The sequence below is a fragment of the Solanum tuberosum genome, unplaced genomic scaffold (assembly GCF_000226075.1).
Source record: "Solanum tuberosum cultivar DM 1-3 516 R44 unplaced genomic scaffold, SolTub_3.0 scf00008, whole genome shotgun sequence".
Taxonomy (NCBI): Eukaryota; Viridiplantae; Streptophyta; class Magnoliopsida; order Solanales; family Solanaceae; genus Solanum; species Solanum tuberosum.
Genome location: NW_006238934.1, coordinates 2,575,125 through 2,597,577, shown reverse-complemented (window position 1 = coordinate 2,597,577; position 22,453 = coordinate 2,575,125). Strand labels below are relative to the sequence as shown.

The following is a 22,453-nucleotide window of genomic DNA, read 5'->3' as shown; positions in this document are numbered from 1 at the left end:
TATTTTTTGTCGAAACTTTATTGAGGAAATTTCTGGAAAACTTTATTATAGAGTTCAATTACTCAAGGGGGGCGATAGTTTGTTTAATTACAAATTACTATGTCTTAATTTTCTTCGATATACACTGTATCCGATACATGACTCACAAATATTCCTTATGTATACGTAACTAATAATCGCAGAGGGAATCCGAATCTTGAGTGAACCTCAAAGCCATACTAGCCTGGAGTTATTTCTTTCGATGGATAACCAATTCCATTTCAAATACAACAAGTCCATTATGCACTTGAAGTGAGCTTGAGTTTGCCTGATCGTCTGTAGGATTGGCCTTATGAGAAGAGACTTGAGATACAGGGCATGTTCATTGTAGATCTATGATCTCACACTAGAATTATTTGAAAATGAAGTAACATAAAGATAATGACATGCAAAACCAAAGTTTAATATGTAAAACCCCATCAACAGGGCATAAATTCGATAACATAATCTAGATTACCACACTAATAAAGATTAAAGACTCCTAACAATGTCACAAAGCCGACGTTTCTCAAGCTTTTATTGAACAAATATTGTGACAAAAAGAAAAGACTAGCACACTATGACCAGTAAAAGACACTTCTAGTAAACCATCCTGCAAAACCTCATCATCAAAACAGAAACCAAACAGAATAATGTCCTAATACTTGTAGTCCTTGACGTGAAGGCTCTCGGAAGCACCGTCGCCCAAGTTGGAACTACCGGCATACTTTCCGAGGGTAGCCTCAGAGTTGGCCTTGCACCTTGTGAGGAGTGCAGCTTGGGCCTTCCCAATATTCTCCTCCTTTCCTGACCAGGCCTTGAGGGTGCTCTGCTGGAGAGCACGTCCGAAGGAGAAGGAGAGGGTCCAGGGCTTCTTGGTTTGAAGTTTGTTCATGGCGTTGAGGTTGCGGGTGGCCTCTTCCTCACTCTGACCACCAGACAAGAAAACCACAGCAGGAACAGCAGCTGGCATTGTTCGCTGCAAGGCACGTACAGTGTACTCTGCAATCACCTCTGGTGCAACTTTAGGGGCATCAGATCCGGGAGTGACCATGTTGGGCTTCAACAATGTACCCTCGAGGAGGACATGGTGGTCATTGAGAGCCTTGTAGCAAGCAGCAAGAACACGCTCTGTGACATCAGCACACTTTTTAATGTCATGGGATCCATCAACAAGGATCTCAGGCTCAACAATGGGGACAAGACCGTTCTGCTGGCAGATGATGGCATATCTGGCAAGGCCATTAGCATTGTCATTGATAGCGAGCTGAGATGGCTCGTTGGCACCAATCTTGAGCACTGCACGCCATTTGGCAAACCTAGCACCAGCCGCATAGTACTTTTGGCAGCGCTCCGCAAGGCCATCAAGACCCTGGGTAGTTGTCTCACCATTGGTTCCGGGAAGCTCTACGGTACCCTTGTCGACTTTAATTCCAGGGAGGACTCCACCCTCCTTCATAACATCAACAAAAGGCTTGCCTGCAGATGCAAGTAAAAACTGTCAGAATATCATGATGTAAAATACTCAAGTGCAATTACCAGATAAGCCGAAGATCATTAATCCAATTTCCACACACGAAATATACACATTACAATCATATTAACATACCAGCTGCAGTCTTCTGATAAAGGGTTTCCTCAAACAAGATAATTCCACTAAGGTACTGAAGAGCACCAGGTGCGCAGAAGAGCAGCTCTCGGAGAGCCCTCCTGTTTGACTCGACATTCTCAACATTAATGCTAGATAGACGCTTGCCAATTGTGCCAGTAGACTCGTCAGCAGCAAGGATACCCTTACCAGGGGTAGCTATGTATGCAGCATTCTTGATCAGTTCATCTGCATCAATTCCAATATCCATTGTATGTCAGCAACAAAAAAGGTACTCGACACTAACAGATCAGTTAATGAATAAACACCATTCAAAATAGAAAACTAAAGCATCAACTACAGAAGGCAGGTACATCAACACTAATAGATCAATTAATCAATAAACACCAATTAGCAGGAAACAACATTCAGAATAGAAACAATCTTCATTCCAAGAAAGCATTCCAGAATCCAGATTAATAACACCCTAGAGCGAACAAATCTAACATAATAAAACTGGAACTAATGGTGCTATTCAAACATAGCCGAGTGAGCTGCAGATAAATTGAATAGCAACGATCTACAATTGGAGCTAATGGCGCAAAAACAAACATAATACACTTACCACTTAAAAACATTCACTCCTTCAATTTTTCAAATATCTTTCTTAAAGATGAGCATATCAACTATCAAGCCCCTCAAAAGTTGAACTGTTCACTTCCCTTATTTTTTCAACAAGTCAAAAGAGCTAAAAGGCTTTGGCTTTTTACCTCAAAAAGTAACTAAATTTACTTCTGATAACAGAGTACTACTCAATAGACAAGGAATCACAACATTATAAAAAGGAAAAAAGAACAAATATTGACAATTTTCTGAGGATGTGTTCAAAGAGAAATTTTTCAACATATTTCATCATAAAAATGACATTTTTAATATAAATTTCAACAAATTGAAATTTTAATTTTGAATTTTTAAAAATTAAACAGCTGAATGCGTGCAGAAATTGAAGTTCGTTAGCCCTGGCACTGGACTATTCATTCTAATTGAAAGGATACAGTAGAAAGAGTATACACAACACTCTCGCGCAAGAAATCCGGTAAGGGACCTCGCTAATGAAGAGCTAAACAACTAGATCAAACTCCAACAAACCAAAACAAAAAGAGCACAACCAAAAAAAAATGTCCAAATACATGCAGAAAACTAAGTAATATCGCCCTCGCACTGAATAATTCATTTTAATTTAAACGATAAGAGTACTGGAAAGAGTATAAAACACTCTCAAACGAGATCCAGGAAGGGAAGGGCTAAACAACTAGATCAAACTCCAACAAAACAAAAAAGAAACAGCACAACTAGAAAAATGTCCAAATACATGCATAGCACTAGATAATTCATAGTTGGAAAGAGTATAAACACGAGTCCGGAACCAAAAGGGCAACTAATTTTTTCGAAAATTCCAAAAGGGCAACTAAATTATTTATCAAACCAAAAGAACAACAAATTTTAACGGCATCTAAATCAGGGTTTCCGCCGCAAGGCGTAGAAATCCATGCGCCTAGCTTTTAGCCTTGTAAGGCTCAGCCGCCTTGAAAAAAAACAAATTAAAAAAATTAAAAAACTAACAAGGCTACTTGCCCCTTGGGCCTTGTAAGTCTTCTTTACACATTTTCACTTTCACTTTCACGTGAAACTTTCAGTGTTGAATCAAATCAACACTGTAGTTTTGCGTGATTTATTTTTATAGTATTGAATTAAATCAACACTGTAAAAGTTTCACGCGGTATATGTTTCAACGAAAATAAAAATTAAAAACTAACAGAGATAATTTGATTCAACACTGAAAGTTTCACGTGAAAGTAAAAATATGTAAGAAGACTTACAAGGCTCAAGGGGCAAGTAGCCTTGTTAGTTTTTAATTTTTTTTATTTGTTTTCTTCAAAACTTTTAGTTTTTTATTTTTATATGTATAGTTTTTAATTAATTTTTTTTAAATTTTGTTTGTTTGTTATTTTAATATAATATTTTTTTTATCACATTATCTAATAATTTTTTACTACTAATTGAAGTATTTTAATACTCGTTTGTTCTCATTTATCTAGCAAGAAGTCTCTAAATTGCATGAATTAGTGTACAAAATTTTAAAAAGTAGAACACAACTTACATTAAATATTTTTTCACTTATGCTTGCAAGGGAATGAAAATAACTAAGAACAATAGTTTAATTTAAAATAAAAATAAAATCAATGAAGAAATTAATAACCGCTCAAGAAAATAAAACCAAATTTTATTTTATTTTTAAAATAGTCTGCAAAGCGCAGGCAGCCTTACGCCTTGTAAGGCTTACAAGGCTAAAAGCTGTTGCGCCGTTGCGCCTTGTAAGGCTCATGGGTTTCCGCACTTTGCGGCGAAACACTGATTTAAACGTTTTTAGTTGCTCTTTTGAAATTTTCAAAAAAACTTATTGCTCTTTTGGTTCCGAACTCATATAAACACTCTAACACGAGATATAGGAAGAAACTAAACAACTAAATCAAACAAAACAGAATGAGCACAACTAGAAATAGCAAAAAAATTCTTCAACCACCACGATCTGAAAAATAAAATGGAGACCAACCAGATCTGGGATCTATGAGCAGCAGACACAGATTTAGGATCAAAATAAGCAAAATTAAAAATCAGTTCATTATTTGCGAAGGAATGAAGATTGAGTGTGAAATTTTACCGGCGTATTTTCCCTTGTAGCACGACATTGTTATTGCTTTGGACGATGAAGAAGAGTGTAGAAGAGAAGTTTTGCAGAGAGAGATAGATCAAAGACAAATGGATGTGTGGGAAAATTTAGGTTTAATACAGCGTGCGCATCGATGTTATCGCCAATTTGCGACCCCTTCTGCACGAAAATAGCGGATTTTTTTTTACCCTTCTGCCCTCTACAAACTCGTGTTTGTTTTTTTTTTTTTTAAACGCATATTCAAATCACAATTCGACTAAATTTAAATGAGTGAAACTTGAATCTAAGATCTTTGGTTAAAAATAAAAAATCTACTATACCACAATTCTTATTTTTTTCTTTAAAAACTCGTGTTGTTTGCCTCTTTTAAAATTTTTTTTTTTTAAAATACAGACAAATTCATGTATTACACTTTTGTTTTTATGGTTGTTAGTTGTTACAGTAGTATACACTACTCTCTTTGTCTCATATTAATCGATCGTCTTATTGAAAATAGTTATTTTATATTAGTTGATCATCTTACTAAAAAAGTATTAATTAATTTTTTTCTATATTATCCTTGCAATTAATTATTTTTGAATTTGTTCACATTTGTTTGTATAATTGCCAAGAATTTTTTAAGCTTTGAATTATAAAATTATTATTTTTATTTATGATGATTTCTTAATATGTGTGTAAAAAGATAAGTGATCAACTGATATGGAATGGAGTATTATTTTAATGAATACAATATTTGAACAAATATTGAGGTTCTTAGAATTTATTTTGTGAGATTACATGTGATGTTGTGGTTGAAAATTAAACCTCCATTACATGCAAATAAACATTAATTATGGAAATTCAATCTGTATTAAAAAATTTAAGGCTGATAGTATATAGTTTAAAGGCGATTTAAACTCCAAATTTCAAACAAACAATAGCTAGATTAACTAAAACTAATTAATTAGTTGTCAATAGCCCAATATGCTTGAAGTTATTAGAGGCTTTTATTAGAACAATTTAGAAGTCAAAAGTCAAACTATGTGCACCAGGAAGAATAAAGTGAGGAAGTAATAATGTAATTTTATCTGTTTCAATTTGTTTAACTTTTTTTTAGTTCATTAAAAAAATAACTTTTAAATTTTAACATTTCACACATATTTAAGATTATAAAATTAAAAAATATTTTAATACATTTAAAAATCTTTTATTTTAAACTATAATAAAATTTAAAATTCTTTTTTACGTTCTTAAACTTTGCGATGCATCAAAATTCAAAACAGGTTATTCAATTTGAAATGCATCAAGTAATATACTTCTCAACATTCCAGAAGCAGTACAATTGGAAGCATCTTTTTTTATACTTTTAGTTTTATTTGCACAAAAATATTGACCGTGTGTTAAGATTTCGAAGTCATAGTCAGATTTTGTGCATAGAAGAATAAAATGAAGATTTTAATAATATATAGTAGTACTAATTTTATTTATTTTTTCAGAAACAACTCACATAAGTGATGATTAATTGACTAAGAGCCAACAATCACTCTATATTCATAATTAAAACAAATATCCCAAACATATATTGAAGGCTAAAATATGATGGTAATTGAAATGATCAAGAAAGGACACAAGGTTTATAATTTCGTTTTCGTTGAGTGCAAGGTTGTTCATCAGAAAATTAGGGAATCTAGTAACTAAGCATGTTTTTCGTGAACAAAACAGGATTGTCGAGGTATCGAGGATGATAGACAAAAAAGTTAAACGAGTAGGAAAGAGTAATTAAGTTGCGCGATATGTGAAACAAAAAATAAAAGAAAAATAATGTAAACGAGTAGGAAAGAGTACTTAAGTTGTGCGTTATGTGAAACAAAAAAAAAGTTAAACGAGTAGGAAAGAGTAATTAAGTTGCGCGATATGTGAAACAAAAAACAAAAGAAAAACACTGTTGAGAGTGGGATTTGATAAAAAATAAAAGAAAAACAATGTGAACGAGTAGGAAAGAGTAATTAAGTTGCGCGATATGTGAAACGAAAATAAAAGAAAATAATGTAAACGAGTAGGAAAGAGTACTTAAGTTGTGCGTTATGTGAAACAAAAAAAAAGTTAAACGAGTAGGAAAGAGTAATTAAGTTGTGCGATATGTGAAACAAAAAATAAAAGAAAAATACTGTTGAGACAGAGTAATTAAGTTGCGCGATATGTGAAACAAAAAACAAAAGAAAAACACTGTTGAGAGTGGGATTTGAACCCACGCCCTTTCGGACCAGAACCTTAATCTGGCGCCTTAGACCAACTCGGCCATCTCAACATATTATTAATATTTCCTCTTATAATATTAAACATAAACAACTACTTTAAATTTTTCTGCGTAGTAGAAAAACTAAATAAATTTCTTGTATATTTCATAAGTTACATAGATTATATAAGCGCATCTTTTCAAATAAGCAAATTTCTAAAAAATTTCATATCAAGCACACACTGAATTATTGAAAAAATAACGATGTTACTACATAATAACTAGCTAGTCATAATACGAATTTTAAGCTGAAAAAATCAATAATAACATAATATTCAGTATAACTTTATAAAATAAAGTCCGAAAGAATAGTATGCATACAACATTATTTCTATCTTGTGAAGATAAAAAGGTTACTTTAGAAAGACCTTAATAAGCGAAAAATTAAATTATACACTAAAAAACAATTTCAGCTTTTGAAAGAAGTTTGTATCTCATGCACTTCTCCTTTGATGAATTTAGACCCAAAAAAATCTTCTAAACCCCTTAGATATATGCTCAATTCTGGACAGAAAGTCGTCCATCATCTTACTACTTCTATCATCAAAGCATTTTATTGTTATATGTAGTCATCGCTGAAATAGGTTTTCACCCTATTGTACTTGACAGTCTCCTTAGGGAGAACAAGCATGAGACCTGCTGCATAAGGCTTGTGTGTATCCCGTCCCCTTCATCGGTTATTAATGTCCCGAGATCCGATACAACGAAATCTTTTCGCTCAACCTTTCTTTCACCTAAACAATTTCGTCACTCTGCTCGCCTACAAAAACATATTTTGTTCGCCTACAAAATCACCTTTTTAGTCAAGCGCACGAGAAGATCCTGTAGAAGTCCTCCATCCATATGTTACCGACCTGATCATCCTAAGATTAGAAAGAAGCTTGGAGTGACTACTAATTAATTACATTACCATTAGTTATTAAAAAAAATATATATATAAAAGACTATAGATTAATTAGCTTCATTTAACGATCATGTATTAGCAGTTTTAATTCATTCACCTGTCATGTATTAGGACTACTACTTTTTGTCTTTTATAGGAGTAATATTCTAAAATCTAATTATGAAAAATCAAATATGCAATGTATGTATTTGACAAGGTACATTTAATCTCTTTAATTTCCAAGCTATTTCTTATTTTAACACGTATATATATAAGTAGGAAAATCCTTTCATAATTCATAGCTCCACAACACATACATGTGACGTTCCTTATGGAGGGCAGGATGATGAGGACGAATCAAATAGGATTGATAGACTTCTGAAGATGAGATTTACATGATATTTTAGATAAATTTCACATTAAAATATTGGTATAAAAAAAGTGAAGAGTTTTATAAGACATAACTCAAGTTCACATGATACACACACTTTTAATCAGAATTTGATGTGACTGACATAAACCAAAGGACAATTTGATGTGGATTTAGAGGCTCAAAGTAGACAATATGTATCATGATCTTGAATCGTGTCAATACAATATAAATAACTACAATTCAAACTTCGTGATTAACACTTGACAATACGGTCTTTATAAATTGTTCTTGGTCCTGTTTCAGTTTTGACTTTTAACAAGTACTTTAAAAAAAAGGAGTTATTAATTTATTTGAAAGTGGATATTCTCAATAAATTCCAAACGTCATGGATTATTCAACGTTAAAATGGATTTTACCAAACTAATTAAGGTATCTTAGAAAAATATTTTATTCAACGAACAAATCTAATTATCTCGATTCACCAAACAAAACAAAACAAAACAAAAAGTAAAAGTAATCTTTATTCTATCTCAATTTATGTGACACATTTTTTTTAGTTCGTATAATAAAGAATGTAACCTTTTCATAATTGGAAATATTTAATTTTAATTTTTTCCTTTTATTCTTCATAAAATGTTTATAGTCATCTAAATTTTTAAAATTCTTTTTAAAAATAAATAAATTGTGACACGTTTTTTAGTTCGTATAAAAAAGAATGTAACCTTTTCATAATTGGAAATATTTTAATTTTAATTTTTCCTTTTATTCTTCATAAAATGTTTATAGTCATCTTAAATTTTTAAAATTCTTTTTAAAATAATAATTGTGACACGTTTTTTAGTTCGTATAAAAAAGAATGTAACCTTTTCATAATTGGAAATATTTAATTTTAATATTTTCCTTTTATTCCTAATAAAATGTTTATAGTCATACAAATTTCTAAAATTCTTTATTTTTCTTACATTTTGTGACACATTTTTTTAGTTTGTATAAAAGAGAATGTAACCTTTTCATAATCGGAATTATTTAATTTTAAAATTTTCATTTTATTCTTAATAAAATATTTATAGTTATACAATTTTTTTAATTTTTTTTTCTTAAATTATGTTTTAAGTTAGACAATATTATATAAATTAAAACGAAGCAAGTAATAATATAGAATTTTCAACCATTTGGCAGACTTCATTTATGACTGGTTGACTCCCTTTCTAGAATTAGCAAAAACGTAACCTTTTTTACTTTTCTTGCAGAAATGCATTTTCTTTTATCTAAAAGGTGAAACCATTATTTACAGATTTTTTTTAAAAATGGAAAAGAAAGCAAAATACTAATTTTCGTTCATGTGACTTTTGCCAAACTCTTTAATGCCATTCTCTCTAAATTATTGTTTGCTATATATTTATACATACTCCCTTCACCATTAATACTATATATTATGATTTTTCCCTTCAAATATTCACTTATTTCTTTCTCTCACTCAAGAAATTTAAAGAAGAAGATCAATCTCTATGAAGCCTATGATTAATTTATCTCTTATTTCATCTTTCATTATACTACTACTCATTTCCCAAACAATATCGGCTCGTCTTCCTCCTACAAATAATCGAGGTACGGACAACTTAATTCTATCGCTAAACAGTAAAAAAAATTCGTTAATTTTATTTAGTGATAAATTACTAAAAAAATGTTAATTACATGTTTTTGAGCGATAGATTAACAATGAATTTCGTTGCTAATTCATTTTCTTTCTATCTTTTGTTTTGTTTGTGTGTAGTCCATTTCTTGCTAATTCTATTTAGCGATGAATTACTAAAAATTGTTAATTACATGTTTTCGAGTGATAGATTAACAATGAATTTCGTTGCTAGTTCCTTTTCTCTCTATCTTTTTGTTTTGTTTGTGTATAGTCCCTTTATTTATTTTGTAACGCTTATAATTAAGGTCCAATTATGGATCGTCTAGAGATAAATTATCATTAATGATTAATATGCTTTTCATATAGATAACAACAAGATTGAAGTTAATGGGATTATTCATTCAATTCCCACACAAGAAGAAGACTTCACCAATGTAAGTTCTTTTTTCAACTTTGATTTTGCTTTAAATGATTTCGATGTGTGTGTGAATTAGAAGATTCAATTCCCATTAATTTTGTTGAAAGACATAATTAATTACATAAAAATATGTCATTTCTAAAGCTTAAGCCTTTTGTTTGACACTGTAGCAACGCAACATAACATGATATCAGAACAAACATATATTCTAAATTTGAATTCACTGTCAAAAATCAGGTTAACACGAGAGGCATGTTAAAAAGACATAATTAATAAATAGAAAGTAACTTTTACACCCTCCTCCTAAAATAATTGCCGCTTAAAAAATTCAAGACAATAATTAGTAATTATTTCCAACTATATCCTCATATTAATAAATTACTTCCTCTTATGTTCAATTCTAAAAAAGATCCAATAAATAGGGCCAGACATGTTATAGTAAATGATTACCTTGTATTTATTATTTTTCTACATGAACATGAAAAAAGCTAAAACGAAGACTTCTTTTGAATATGAGGGGATGTATGAGATGAGATAATCACGCAGTTCAAAAGATTTTAACTTTAATGAAACTTCTTCCTTTTCTTTTTTTTTAATATATTGTCTTTTATGGTTCTTGAACAGCTCATGGGGATGGAGGAATGTGAAGACAGAGATGAAGTTTGTTTAAATAGAAGGATGGTAGCTGAGGCTCACTTGGATTACATATATACTCAAAACAAACCTAAGCCCTAAAGGCTAAAGAGGGATTAATTATCTCTACATTAAACTACAAAGCTTATCTACATGTAGAAGAAGTTTAGATATGATATTTTATACCAACAAAAGCATTTTTAATTAATTTATCATAAGATGTAGCATTAGTCTATTAATAATGGAGTATATGTTTTATGAGCTATTAATGAGTAGTGGAAACTTTTAATTACTCTTTTATGCGTCTTCACAAGTATATGGTGATTTGAGATGTTTCACTTAGAGGCATATTTTTTTATGTTTGAACATCAATCTTAATAATAAGCGACCTCCACTCTTTTTTATCTAGAGTCATGTTCTCAATAATATGAAATTGTGCATTATGTTGTCTAATCACCTCTCTCAATACATTTTCGGCCTACCTCTACCCCTCTATCTATCCCTTACAATCAACCTCTCACACCTCCTCATTGGGGCGTCTATGCACCTCCTCTTCACATGTCCAAATCATTTCAGTCTCGCCACTTAAACCTTTAAGAAGTTATAAAATTGTACTATGGCTAGTGAGAAATAAATTCTCTAGGAACTAAAGTCATGCCCGAACATAACTTGAGAAATATCATAATACGAAAATATAAACTTACTTCCCGCAAGAAAAGGTTGTTTGTTTTGACATAAATTAAGACCAGCACAAAATAGGGACAAATGTGCTAATGACCGTTAAGAAGTCCTCTTTTCTAAATCTCTTAACATCTAATACTCGTTTTTCCAACTTTAACCAATTAGTTACGAATTGCAATATACAGCTTTTTATGGACAATAATTGATATTAAAGTTGGAAGCACGAGAATCAGATGTTAAGACAAGAGGACTTCTTAAGGGTCATTTGCACTTTTGTCCCCTTTTTTTTGGTTTCCCAGCCGGTGTTGGGTACCCACATTTCAGCCCGACTAAATCCGGATTCGCACCGGAAAATCCCACCTAGGTTTTTCATTTATGTCATAACAAACAACAGATAATATCAATAATCAATCAACTACAACTGAGTTGCAATTAACTGGAGTCGGCTATATGAATAATCATCTGTTTTGATTTTGCTCTATTCGGGTCCATAGTTATAGAACCAACAGCTTGAAACAGCATCAAGCAAGAACTTACAAGGAGAATGCATCGCAAGTTTAACTATGTTTTCATCTCACATCCATAATACACCATCTATAAAAAGGGATAATGGTACGAACACCGAAATAAAGAAAGGAATTCCAACTATTTTCCAGCCTCAAATCAGTAGCAAGATGTAATGCTTTACTTAAAACTTAAATCCATAGCTCATAGAGAAGGTGATGCAGTAGCTTGCTTAGGTCATAACTCTGATGTTGCAGTTCGAATGGAAATGCAGCTCGATGATATTGGTTCAATGGCAACAGTTGCTCAGCAGAGGCGAAGCTGTGATTTCAGCTTTATGGGTTTTGAGTTTTAGAACGACAACTTCAACTAGCACTTGGTTTCTAAATTTAATGTTGTACATATTTTATGAATTTTCTGAAACAAACATTGTTTGAGCAAAGGCTAATGGGTTCAGCCGAACCGCATATGAGCTTCTACCGCCGCCATGTTGCTCAGGACAATGTAAGATACAAAGGATTCAACCGAAATTGGATAACATGATGCCAAAAATGTAAGATTGTCATCACATTATAACTTAAAAGCAAAGCCTAGAAGAGGCTTAACAAGGAAGATGCACAAGCAGTACAAGTAAATTGTACTGAACCTATCCACCTTGAATTAACATACCCCTGTGCAATTCCTTTTAATCCATGAAATCAGAAAACCAGTCTTCCGACTCCTGCGAAATTGAAACAGTGGTATCAAATATAAGTCAAGTAATGACAACTAATCCAATCAAGCACGGAAGTAATCACAGCTCGCAGTAACTTGTGTAAAGAGAAAAAAAATACCAAAGAACAATATATCAACTATAATAAGCATAATAAAGCAAGTTGGCAATTCCTATGCATAATTAAAGGAATGATGGATCCCCAGAAATTCTCTGCATTAAGATTCCTCTTCTTTATGTCAGTCCACTAAGTTTCAGTTTTCAACTTAGGCCACATAAGTCATCTATTTAGGAGAACTCAACCGATATCTTAACCAATAAGCACCGAGAACTGAATGAGAAGATAAAAACAAAGACTTAAAGTAAGGGAGCTAACCATTTAAACCTCAATTCAAACACTTAGAGAATCATATTCAACTATAAGCAGAGTTAAAACCAGAATATCAACATCATCCATCAATACCCACATATATCCTCATAGAAATAGATATTACGTACATTTAACTGTACCTGATGCATGCTGACATGACAAATCTGTCTTTATTCAGTAGCATATAGTGAAATAACTCAACAAGCTTATTTATGACAAATACAAAGTACATCAAACACCAAAAAGTCACAAAAACACCAACATAAACTATATGACACCCTTTCACCGAGTTGATTCAACACAACAATTATCCCCATTTTGTTTATACATAGTTCAATCAAGCACAAAAATGTTATACTTAATATAGTTAATACAACACAAACTAAATCAGGCCGGTAACTTGGAATTGAATCTACATAACCATTCTCATTTATTTTATAGATCAGACATGTCAAAGGAAAAACTTACGGATACAGTTGACGTACCTGTTTTATATCATCCTTAAGCATCCAATTTTGAGAATCTTCTGATGTACAGTTCTTGTGGACTATAGGATTCTGAATACCGCTTTCGTTCAATGAATCATCCATGTAAACAGCTCCTTTGAACATCCACTTGTCACTCTTTTCGTCATAAAAATCTTCAAAAACCTGACCACACAAGACACATACACACTGACTTTCATCAGCAGGAACCATAACCTCAGTGCATTCTGATAGTTTGCTAGAACCTCCAGTTGGTACTGCCAATATACCACAGTGTGGGACGCTACCGGTTCCAGCAAACCATTCCCCAGAATTTAAATACCACCTCCTTTCACTATGCAACCGTTTCCCATCTGGATTCCTTAATGCGTGCCATTCCAAGTGTCTATCAAGTTGCACTCGGAGCTTAAGTCGAAGACCACATATGCCACATTGATGTGGAACGTCATCAAGAAGTTCACTGATGACACCAGGATTGGACTCCCGAATTACACCTGGTTTAAATGCATCTTCTCTCTCTTCTTTGTTGGACTGAGGTAATGCATCAGGGATTTTAGCAGCAGGTTTAGAGAGAGACAGCTCATCCTTTTGAGACGAGCAAGTGGATGAGGAAATTGGAGCAGATACACCAGGAGTTGAACTGATGCTTGCAGGAGGACACTGGAACCGAGTTTGTGGAGGTGTCGGTGGAGGAGTTGAAGTTGGAGACTCCTCCTTTGACGCAGATATCAATCCCTTTGCCATCAATGAATTCAAAAGTTTTGCAACAGGATTAGAAGCAGCATTTACCACATTTGGAGCCTGCAATGATTCACTACCTACCGGAGTTGGAGCAGGGTCAGGTGGCAGTCGTGGTCGTTCTCCATTTCTCTGGGAATAACTTGGGGCATTTGAAACATTTCTGTCCGATTGTACGCTCACAACAGAATGTGGAGCCTTTGGTCCAGATGACAAAAGTTGGATAGGAGGACCACTTGGTATAGGAGGCTGTGCACCGGCTTGGGATGACAGAGGCCCCTTATCACGAGAATTCAGTGGTGTGCCAACACTAGAGCTACTATTAAGTACTCCACTCTTCATAACAGCAGCCAACAGACTACTCATACTCGTTTGACCTGAGGATTCAGAGCCTTGAAGAATGGAAGGCACAGTGCCAGAATGATCAGCAAAACCAGAAAGCTGAGTGACTATTGACTTTTGGCTGGGAATGGAAAATTCAGATTCAGGACTTTCTTGTTGGATTTTTTCAGGAAAAGAGACATGATGTTCTTCTTGAAAAGATGACATCATGGAAGATGGATTATATATTGGAGTCTGTGATATCTGTGAACTAACCAAATGAGCACTCTGAGATGTCATTGGCAGAGAGTCCTGGGGGACTTGCTTACGGGGATCTAAATTTGACCTCCTTGAAAATTGAGACATTCTTGGGTCTGCATGAGATTCAGTCTGTGTATGATAATCTCTAGTGAGACTGTTAACTACTTGACTAAAATTGCCGGTCGAGATTGATGGAGACGGAGGAAGCTGACGCATCGCTGACTCTAAAGATGGAGGGGCAGCTCCTTGAGTTTCTCGTGGTTGCATTATGGTTCCCCTGGATCCATTTGCAGTCTTTGCTATCCCATAACTTGGTGTCCCCACATGACTTGAATCTTTCTGTGACTGGAAAGATTTCCCAACTATGGAGTTTGTAGCTGTTGGCAACCCACTGAAAGAGGTTAGATGACCTCTTGGATGATCTGGAGTACTTTGAACAGAAGCCAAATGCCTAGCTTCATCTGACCACATCGATGATATTTGATTCTCGGAAGATGCTTGGCCATTGTCTTCTCTGGAAAGAGAGTCAGCCGAGGCTTCACTTTCAGCCTTTAACCCAAACATGTTTTGGGGTCTCGGATGTTGATTATCTAAGCCCTGCACATTCATGCAAATAACAAGATGAAGCATGAGGTTCTCTATTCATATTGCAGAAACACCAGACTAAACAACCAAAGAACAAGACAAGAAACCATGGAGGAGGTTCATATAAAAAGTCAGACAAAACATCCAATTGCAAATGAATTAAAACCTCTCCACAATCAAATTAAAGCATGATTATATCATTATAACAAAGGTAGCTAATTTTTATTCTGGGGAACTACATAAGTATCCATCCTCAGTTCACCCTAGGTGAGAAGAAAGCTGATATATATCATATAATAAGAAGATTGGTAGGGTAGAGAGGTATACAATAGGTGCTTTGAGATCTCAATAGAGAGAGAGAGGGATGGAGGGAGTGAGAAAGAGAGAGAGGCCAACAAGGATCAGAAAGATGGGGATGGAAGCTCCTTTTCATGTTTGACAACTAGTAGTCTTACTCAAAACTGAAGTTAGTTTTTTGAGAATGAGAAGTAGTTGGCTGGTATAATCACTATAATGTGAAAATTATATTAAGTGAACATTTTGAATTGGACGTAAAAACCACACTAGCAGGTTAGATATTGCTGAAAATATTTATAGATATAATCAGCAATATTTTCAATTTAGAAGGGATACTCAACCCAGAACATAATCTATAAGGGAGATGCACTGCACATGATGTACAAACAGGTTGCTTACTTTTTCTTTTGGGAAGGAGGGTGAGGGGCAGAATCAGGTAAACATTTACACTTACAGTTTTATATGGATCTTTGGATGCCCGTTGATCTTTATCTGCACAATTGACATCATCCCACATATACTCCTCTTCATCAGAACTCTGCCAACTCCGATCCATCAAAGTACTACTTTGATTGGCGAAGGAGTGTGTCGGTTGTGGATATGCATCAGAATTTGCCGTATTCTGGGATAGACTTTGGACTCCATGCTTAAGGTCCAAGCCATTTCTTTGACTTAAAATCTTACCATTTGCAGGATTGTACCAAGATTTATCACGTCCCTCTTCCTTTAGCTTTTCACCTGTTATTCTTAATCCAAAGCCAGAACCCCTTGACAAATCAGAAACATATTCAGGATCTCCATATGCTGCACTTGTAGTTTTCTCGCGGATTCGCTCATTCAACTGCTCTTTCTGAACACACTACATATATTGCAATATCAACTGGCTTAGACTCATAGAAGAATCATGCATGTATATGTTAGAAACACATATATACCACACACCTTGGCAGATATATCGAACCAAGATCTTTCAGAACCTACACTGGTTGCTCTCTCTGGTTTCTGTATGTCCCCTGGAGTGATGTCATCAGCTGATCCTTTTGCCTTAAATCATAATAAACCACAATAATAAGGATAATTGACCAGGAGAGATATGCGTAAGGAAAATCCTCAGAGCATCATTTATAACCAAAGCATTGATACTACTTGCTTGAACCAGTTTACATTACAAGTTGGCAAAACATCAAGTAAAGATGGATCTTGGGCCTAACTCAACCCCAAAAGCTAGCTCAAAGGGAGGAGGATTGCTCAAGCGTTAAGTCCACCCACCTCATTAACCACTAATGTGGGACTTTTGTCAGTCTTCAACAATTACAATGAGTACAGCCATCAATGAGGATATGAGTATTGAGACCTGATGAGGCGCATTTATATGTGTATTTATGCCTTTTCTCATGTTTGAATTAGTGAATTTAAGTATTACATGATGTAATTCCTCACATATTTGTATAGTTTTGATGATAGATATGCAATGAAGGAGATGAGGAGGAAATACACAAGATTCAAGCGAAAGAGATGCAAGAAATGGAGAAAAAACAGGTGAAGAATAACTGGGCACAAAACAGCCCCAACCATCGCAGCAGTCAAAGTTTTGATCACTGTGATGCTCCTTCAGAATTTGTTAGGCAGCCCTGACCGTCACAGCAGTCAAAGTTTCTGTCGCTGTGACTTGAGTACAAAATGGGGAGGAGCCCGCACACTTTAGACAACGGAACTTCTAGGAGAAAGAGGAGAGAAAAGAAGAGAAAACTCAAGATTTTTAAGGAGTATTCAAGAGATTTAGACTTTAGAGTTTCTTCTAAACCTTCATCTCTTAATTTTTTGTTATGAACCTGATGAATCTTAACTTTTCTATGGTTGTTTTTACTCCATTTATGGAATGGCTTTCTCGTAGTTGAGGTTTGTTAAAACCTATGGTTTGATTAGTGTTTGATTTTACCTTTCATTGCATGTGCTTATTTGACTTCTTGAGGAGTTCATTGATTTATTACTCACAAGATATCAATTTCCCCATTGATTTGATTGGGTGTATGATATTCTTTTGTTGAATATTAATTGATTCTATTCGCGAGAAGGGATTAGTATTTTAACTTAGTTGTGTCACATAGATATCAGTGTTGTCAAAGGCGCGCTTAAGCCCTGAAGCGAGGTTCAAAATGTGTTGAGCGCTTCGCCTTACTTTATGCGCGCTTCAGTGTCATTATCTAGGTTCTAAGGCGTGTTTTTCCTTGCCAATGAGCCTGTTCTGAAGAGGTGACACTAAACAATTGATACTTCACTTTATCATAATTTTATTTTGAAGCTCCCGTAGCTCAGTTGGTTAGAGCACCCATTTAGTAAGCGGGAGGTCTTGAGTTCGACTCTCAACAAGAGCAAACTTAGTCAGTTTGTAATCTTTTAATTCTGAAAAAAAAATTATTTTCAATTTCTTTGGTCATATATTTGTCATTCATGTTTATAATTATTAGTCTTAGACTAAACATATATATCTTCTCACATTGAGCCTTTTTTCATTAAGCCCACGCTTGATTTGTGCTAAAATCCCAACGGACCTTAGAGTTTTTTTGTGCTTTTCGCCTTCGATAACAGTGATAGATATTCGAGAGAAATCTATATATTTCTATCTTTAGAGAATCATTCAACACTAATTTCACATCTTTATACATCTTTTTCTTTCTATTAATTGTATAACCGAAAGGAGTACAATAATTATAAAGGATTAGAGGGAATGAATGTATTCGTGAGAAACATTCATATTTTAACCAGGTTTGATGAAAGGAAGTGAAAATCGTCAGTTATTCCATATGTGGATTCTTGATTCAACTCATTTATCTCCCTATGTTATAAGGGCTTGTTCTAATTGGGTTGGTTATTTCTTTTTCCAATCATTATCAAGTTTTGAATTATATTTCTAAAATTATTAGATTTCCCAAATAGTATTCAAGCAATACTAATTAGCATATTAGAAACTCAATCCTCGTGGGATCAACATTATCTATACTATCTTTGACAAGCACGACCTCAATTTAAACACCGGTTTTGCACTCGGCAAGACCACTAATATTTTACCATTTAGACTCCACTACATAAGTGGTCTATAGTTCACTTGCCTAACAATTCATCCCAACTCCAAAACAAAATTAGAACTACAGGCACTATCATATGTGCTCCGCAAACATAAACACAAAGGAAAGAAAATCTTTTTCTCCGGATAAGTGTTTCAAAAACAAAATCTGATCGTTAAAACAAACAGAATTTACAAACTTTTTCAAACCAAGCATAGAAAATACTAACTCTGGTTGGTTGCTGTAGGCACTGCCTTGCCTCTAAATACTTGGGATTTACATGAATGCTATGTGCAGTCTGTTGAGCCTTCGAATCATCTCTACGTGCTCCTGATGAAGAGCCATTGACACCAGTTGTAAATCCAAGCTCCTTCTCAATAAGTTGAAGTTGCTGAGGAGGGAATACTTTTCTCCAGGTTACAAAAAGACGCTGCATCCCAGAGTGTACCGAAGGTTCTACCTGTCTATAAGCCTTGCAGAAAACCTAAAAACATAAAAAGGAAAACCAATAATGACGAAAAAACTTAACAGGCTATTATGCACCAATTAGCACACTTACCAAACTACAGGTATTTACTTATATAAGAGATGAGTAGATGACAGAATGGGTTTCATTTCTACATCTTCATCCATTCAGATGTGTGTTACATCATAGGGGGGAAATTTGAAAAAATAGAAAGCGGATAAGAATATGCAACAAAGCCTTTCTCAGGAAAAGAGGCAAGACATAAGAAACTACAAAATTTAGAGAGAAAAAACAGAATCTCAATGTAGTGCATATAGATCAAATTCTGACCTCAGGCAGCCTGGCAGCAAAATACTTGATATAATCCCTCCCGATATTCTTCACAATACTGTCCAAAAGATAGAGAGATGGCAGCTTTTGCTCACTAGGAATCTGTAAATGATGTTCAAAGGTAGATTAATATGAGCTTGCCATAGCCATCAACAGTCAGGTGATACAGAGTAAAAGCAAGGAAAGAGCATGAAAGCAAATTCTCAAAATGATGACAAAAGGCAAACAGCAAGAAAGACAGCATAATCAGTCAAAGAAGTACAGAGAAAACTGTTATGCCCTTTCAAATGTGAAGTCCCACAGGACAGTCTAAAATGAAGGAAGGAGTTATTGGACACTCATACATGTCTATTTAATCAGCGTACAGAAACTGAGCAGTAACATGGCTGAAGAATCACCATATACAACCATCTAATAATCAGAAAGATGGACCCTATATGAACGGAGACTTACTCATGTTAGGAAACAACTGAATCCACTACCTACAACCAGAAGAACAACTACACCTCAATCCCGAACTAACTAAAACTGCATCGTAAACTAGTTTTACCTGCATAGTCTTTATTTTACCAATGCAATTTAATGTCGCAAGGAGAACAACCATTCAAAGAATCCAAGAGTTTTGATGAGCGGTAGAGTGAGAAACCTGCCTATTGAAACTTGTCATGAAGCAGCTGTAACTTCTTTCAGACATACCTTCGACCATAAATAGGAAAATGGAATAAAAGATAAGAGACACCTACTTTTATGCTAAGTTAGAGGACTTGAGACACCATCCAGAGATTGGAAGTAGATTCTTCAAGACAACTTCAGCTCTTGCTAAAAGGGTTATGCGGAAAACAGTATCAGAGTTGATAGGGGCTGAGTGTGCGTTTATTCTTATTCTTCCTAATCTAGAGGGTGAGTGTGCGTTTAATCGATCCAAAACTTAGCAATAGTCCAGCAACCATTGAACAGTGATTGAGTTGGAGGTATTTTTGTAAGTCATGAGCCGTATCAGGAAAAAAAGTGAGATAGCATGATTCGAGAATGTAACGAAAGAACGACCTCTTTGTCGAAATGTTTAGCAACTATGAAGTTTTCTGTCTTCGGTGAAAAAACAGGCAAAACTTTGCTCCTAGTGAAACTAAGGCTCTGAGATCTCAATAAAACATGTACACAAAGAAGATTTTCTGCAGCGAGACACTGATTTGAAAGATCTTATAATTATCATATGTTATTGTCCCAACAAGATTCCATCTCTGTATCACAAGAATTTCTCAGAATCAGAGGCGTCACTAGAATTACTTGAAGGTGCATCATAGGGTCTATGCAGTACAACTCCAAGATAAGTCAATTTGATGAGAAAGATTTACTAACATGTACCATAAGACAGCTTGAAATTGGATTCCCTAGTTACCCTTTAAAACCCAAAGAACCAAGATAAACATAGAAATATCAACTTCTTTAAAAAATAAATGGGCTGAGAAAAGCAAAATTATTTGAGACAATATGCCCCTTTAACATGGAGAGCACTTCAATATTTTTTTGAAAAAATAATAAAAGAAAAGGAATTTATCCTGCATGCATCATTCATACAGGTTAAATCCTGCATATCCTTCATACAGGTTAAGTGTGTAAAACCGACTCCAATGATGCTCTACATAGATGAATTATTTATAGACATCCTTCCAACAAGTTCAATTACTAGACAAGTAATAAGAACTGTTTCACGATTATGCGACTGGAGCATCCCATTAACTGTTTGAAGTAAAGCAAGACTGGAAGCTGCTTTTTTTCTTTTTGATAACCGTAGTTCTCCGGGCCAGCTTGCCCATACCCCAACTAATTCCACGGGGTACCTGCTACCTCCCACCAGCACAAAGTACCAGGTGCTTGGACATATGAAAGGAAATCACCTAGTGTTTCTTGTTGGAAACTGTCCTTTCAATATCTAACAAGATTAATAGAGTTGAAGGGACCTTGAGTTGTCTAAAACCAAGTTGTGACAAATAGTACTTGAAATTCAGCAGTGAGATAGCTTTTGCAAGTCTGGACGAACAACTCTAAATTGGATCCACAAGAGCTTACACAATTGATCACTGAAAATAACCACAGTTAAAATTTTGTTTGTGCTCATCACTCAACGTTTGTAAACACAGCAAAGAAATCATCGTGACTGACTACTGATCTCATAAGCATACCATCACAATCACCATACAGAAACAACCATATATTATAGTAAAAGACCGAATTGCTTCCACAACCAAATTTCTTTCACTGAAATCCACATTTGTTACAAATTGTGTACTCTACTTTTCACTATGCACTCACATTTACAACGAGCCAGCTACACTAATCTAAATAATTTAGAACCATAACGTCTACTGAAAACTAATTGAAGTCAATTAACATACAGAACAGCACTTAGACTGGAATATCACCTCGAGAATGTTCGCGCAGATAATAGCAGCAATGGCCTTCGCATCGCGCACATTTTCACCAGCAATTATAGTCAAATTCGTGATTATCGGCTTGGAATTAATGGTAAGCTCTGCTAAGGCTCTCTTATATTCGCTGATAAGCTGTTGTTGCTGCTGATGTTGCTGCGGCTGTTGCGGCTGGTAAGGTTCACAGAGTGAATCACTGTTCTCGGGATCTTCCCAACTGTCAATTGCCCTGAATCTCGGGGCAACAGAGCCTGAATTCACAGCCCGTTGAGGGATAAAACTCCCTTCATTTGAAATGCGATTGATTCCAATAGAATCTTCGTTTAATCTGGGCTTTTTTGTACCTGATTCCAGACATGATCTACGAGAACTCTTCATCTCTATGAACAAAAACCAAACCCAAACCCTAACCCTAAAATGTAAACTATTTTACACCGATTACATCACAAATTGGCAAACAAAAAAACCGAAATTAAACAAACATATACTACTTTTCAACATCTATGATATCAGAATTACAACAAACATTGAACCGAAAATTTGAGAGTTCGGAGCTTGATCGGCGATTCAAAAACGGAGCAATCGGAGGGAATTTGGGGAATTTTGGGGGTGGGCAGAGGGGGTGGGGGTGCTCATATGGTTTCAATTGATTTT

The 22,453-nt window shown here is 34.6% G+C and overlaps 3 protein-coding genes and 2 non-coding genes across 5 annotated transcripts; 2 read left to right on the top strand and 3 right to left on the bottom strand.

Moving 5' to 3' along the window:
* Positions 1-543: 543 nt before the first annotated feature.
* Positions 544-4,412, bottom strand: LOC102577842 (uncharacterized; the record flags this gene model as incomplete). Its single annotated transcript, NM_001288338.1, is given in 3 exon segments — positions 544-1,497; positions 1,628-1,855; positions 4,329-4,412. Coding segments are annotated over 3 exon segments (1,077 nt in total). The 3' UTR covers positions 544-676.
* Positions 4,413-6,543: 2,131 nt separating this feature from the next.
* Positions 6,544-6,624, bottom strand: TRNAL-AAG (transfer RNA leucine (anticodon AAG)). The gene has a single exon. It is a non-coding gene; the product is annotated as a tRNA-Leu (tRNA).
* A 2,688-nt stretch (positions 6,625-9,312) lies between these two features.
* Positions 9,313-10,846, top strand: LOC102598321 (putative phytosulfokines 6). Its single transcript, XM_006339056.2, has 3 exons — positions 9,313-9,476; positions 9,871-9,938; positions 10,547-10,846. The coding sequence occupies exons 1-3, from the start codon at positions 9,377-9,379 to the stop codon at positions 10,655-10,657; spliced, it is 279 nt and encodes a 92-aa protein (XP_006339118.1). The 5' UTR covers positions 9,313-9,376; the 3' UTR covers positions 10,658-10,846.
* An 841-nt stretch (positions 10,847-11,687) lies between these two features.
* LOC102597998 (uncharacterized) lies at positions 11,688-22,438 on the bottom strand. Its single transcript, XM_006339055.2, has 7 exons — positions 21,794-22,438; positions 19,371-19,472; positions 18,804-19,058; positions 16,452-16,553; positions 15,964-16,368; positions 13,308-15,224; positions 11,688-12,461 (listed from the first exon to the last, which is right to left on the bottom strand). Exons 1-7 carry the CDS (start codon positions 22,175-22,177, stop codon positions 12,426-12,428), a joined length of 3,201 nt encoding a protein of 1,066 aa, XP_006339117.1. The 5' UTR covers positions 22,178-22,438; the 3' UTR covers positions 11,688-12,425.
* TRNAT-AGU (transfer RNA threonine (anticodon AGU)) lies at positions 17,811-17,884 on the top strand. The gene has a single exon. It is a non-coding gene; the product is annotated as a tRNA-Thr (tRNA).
* Positions 22,439-22,453: the final 15 nt, after the last annotated feature.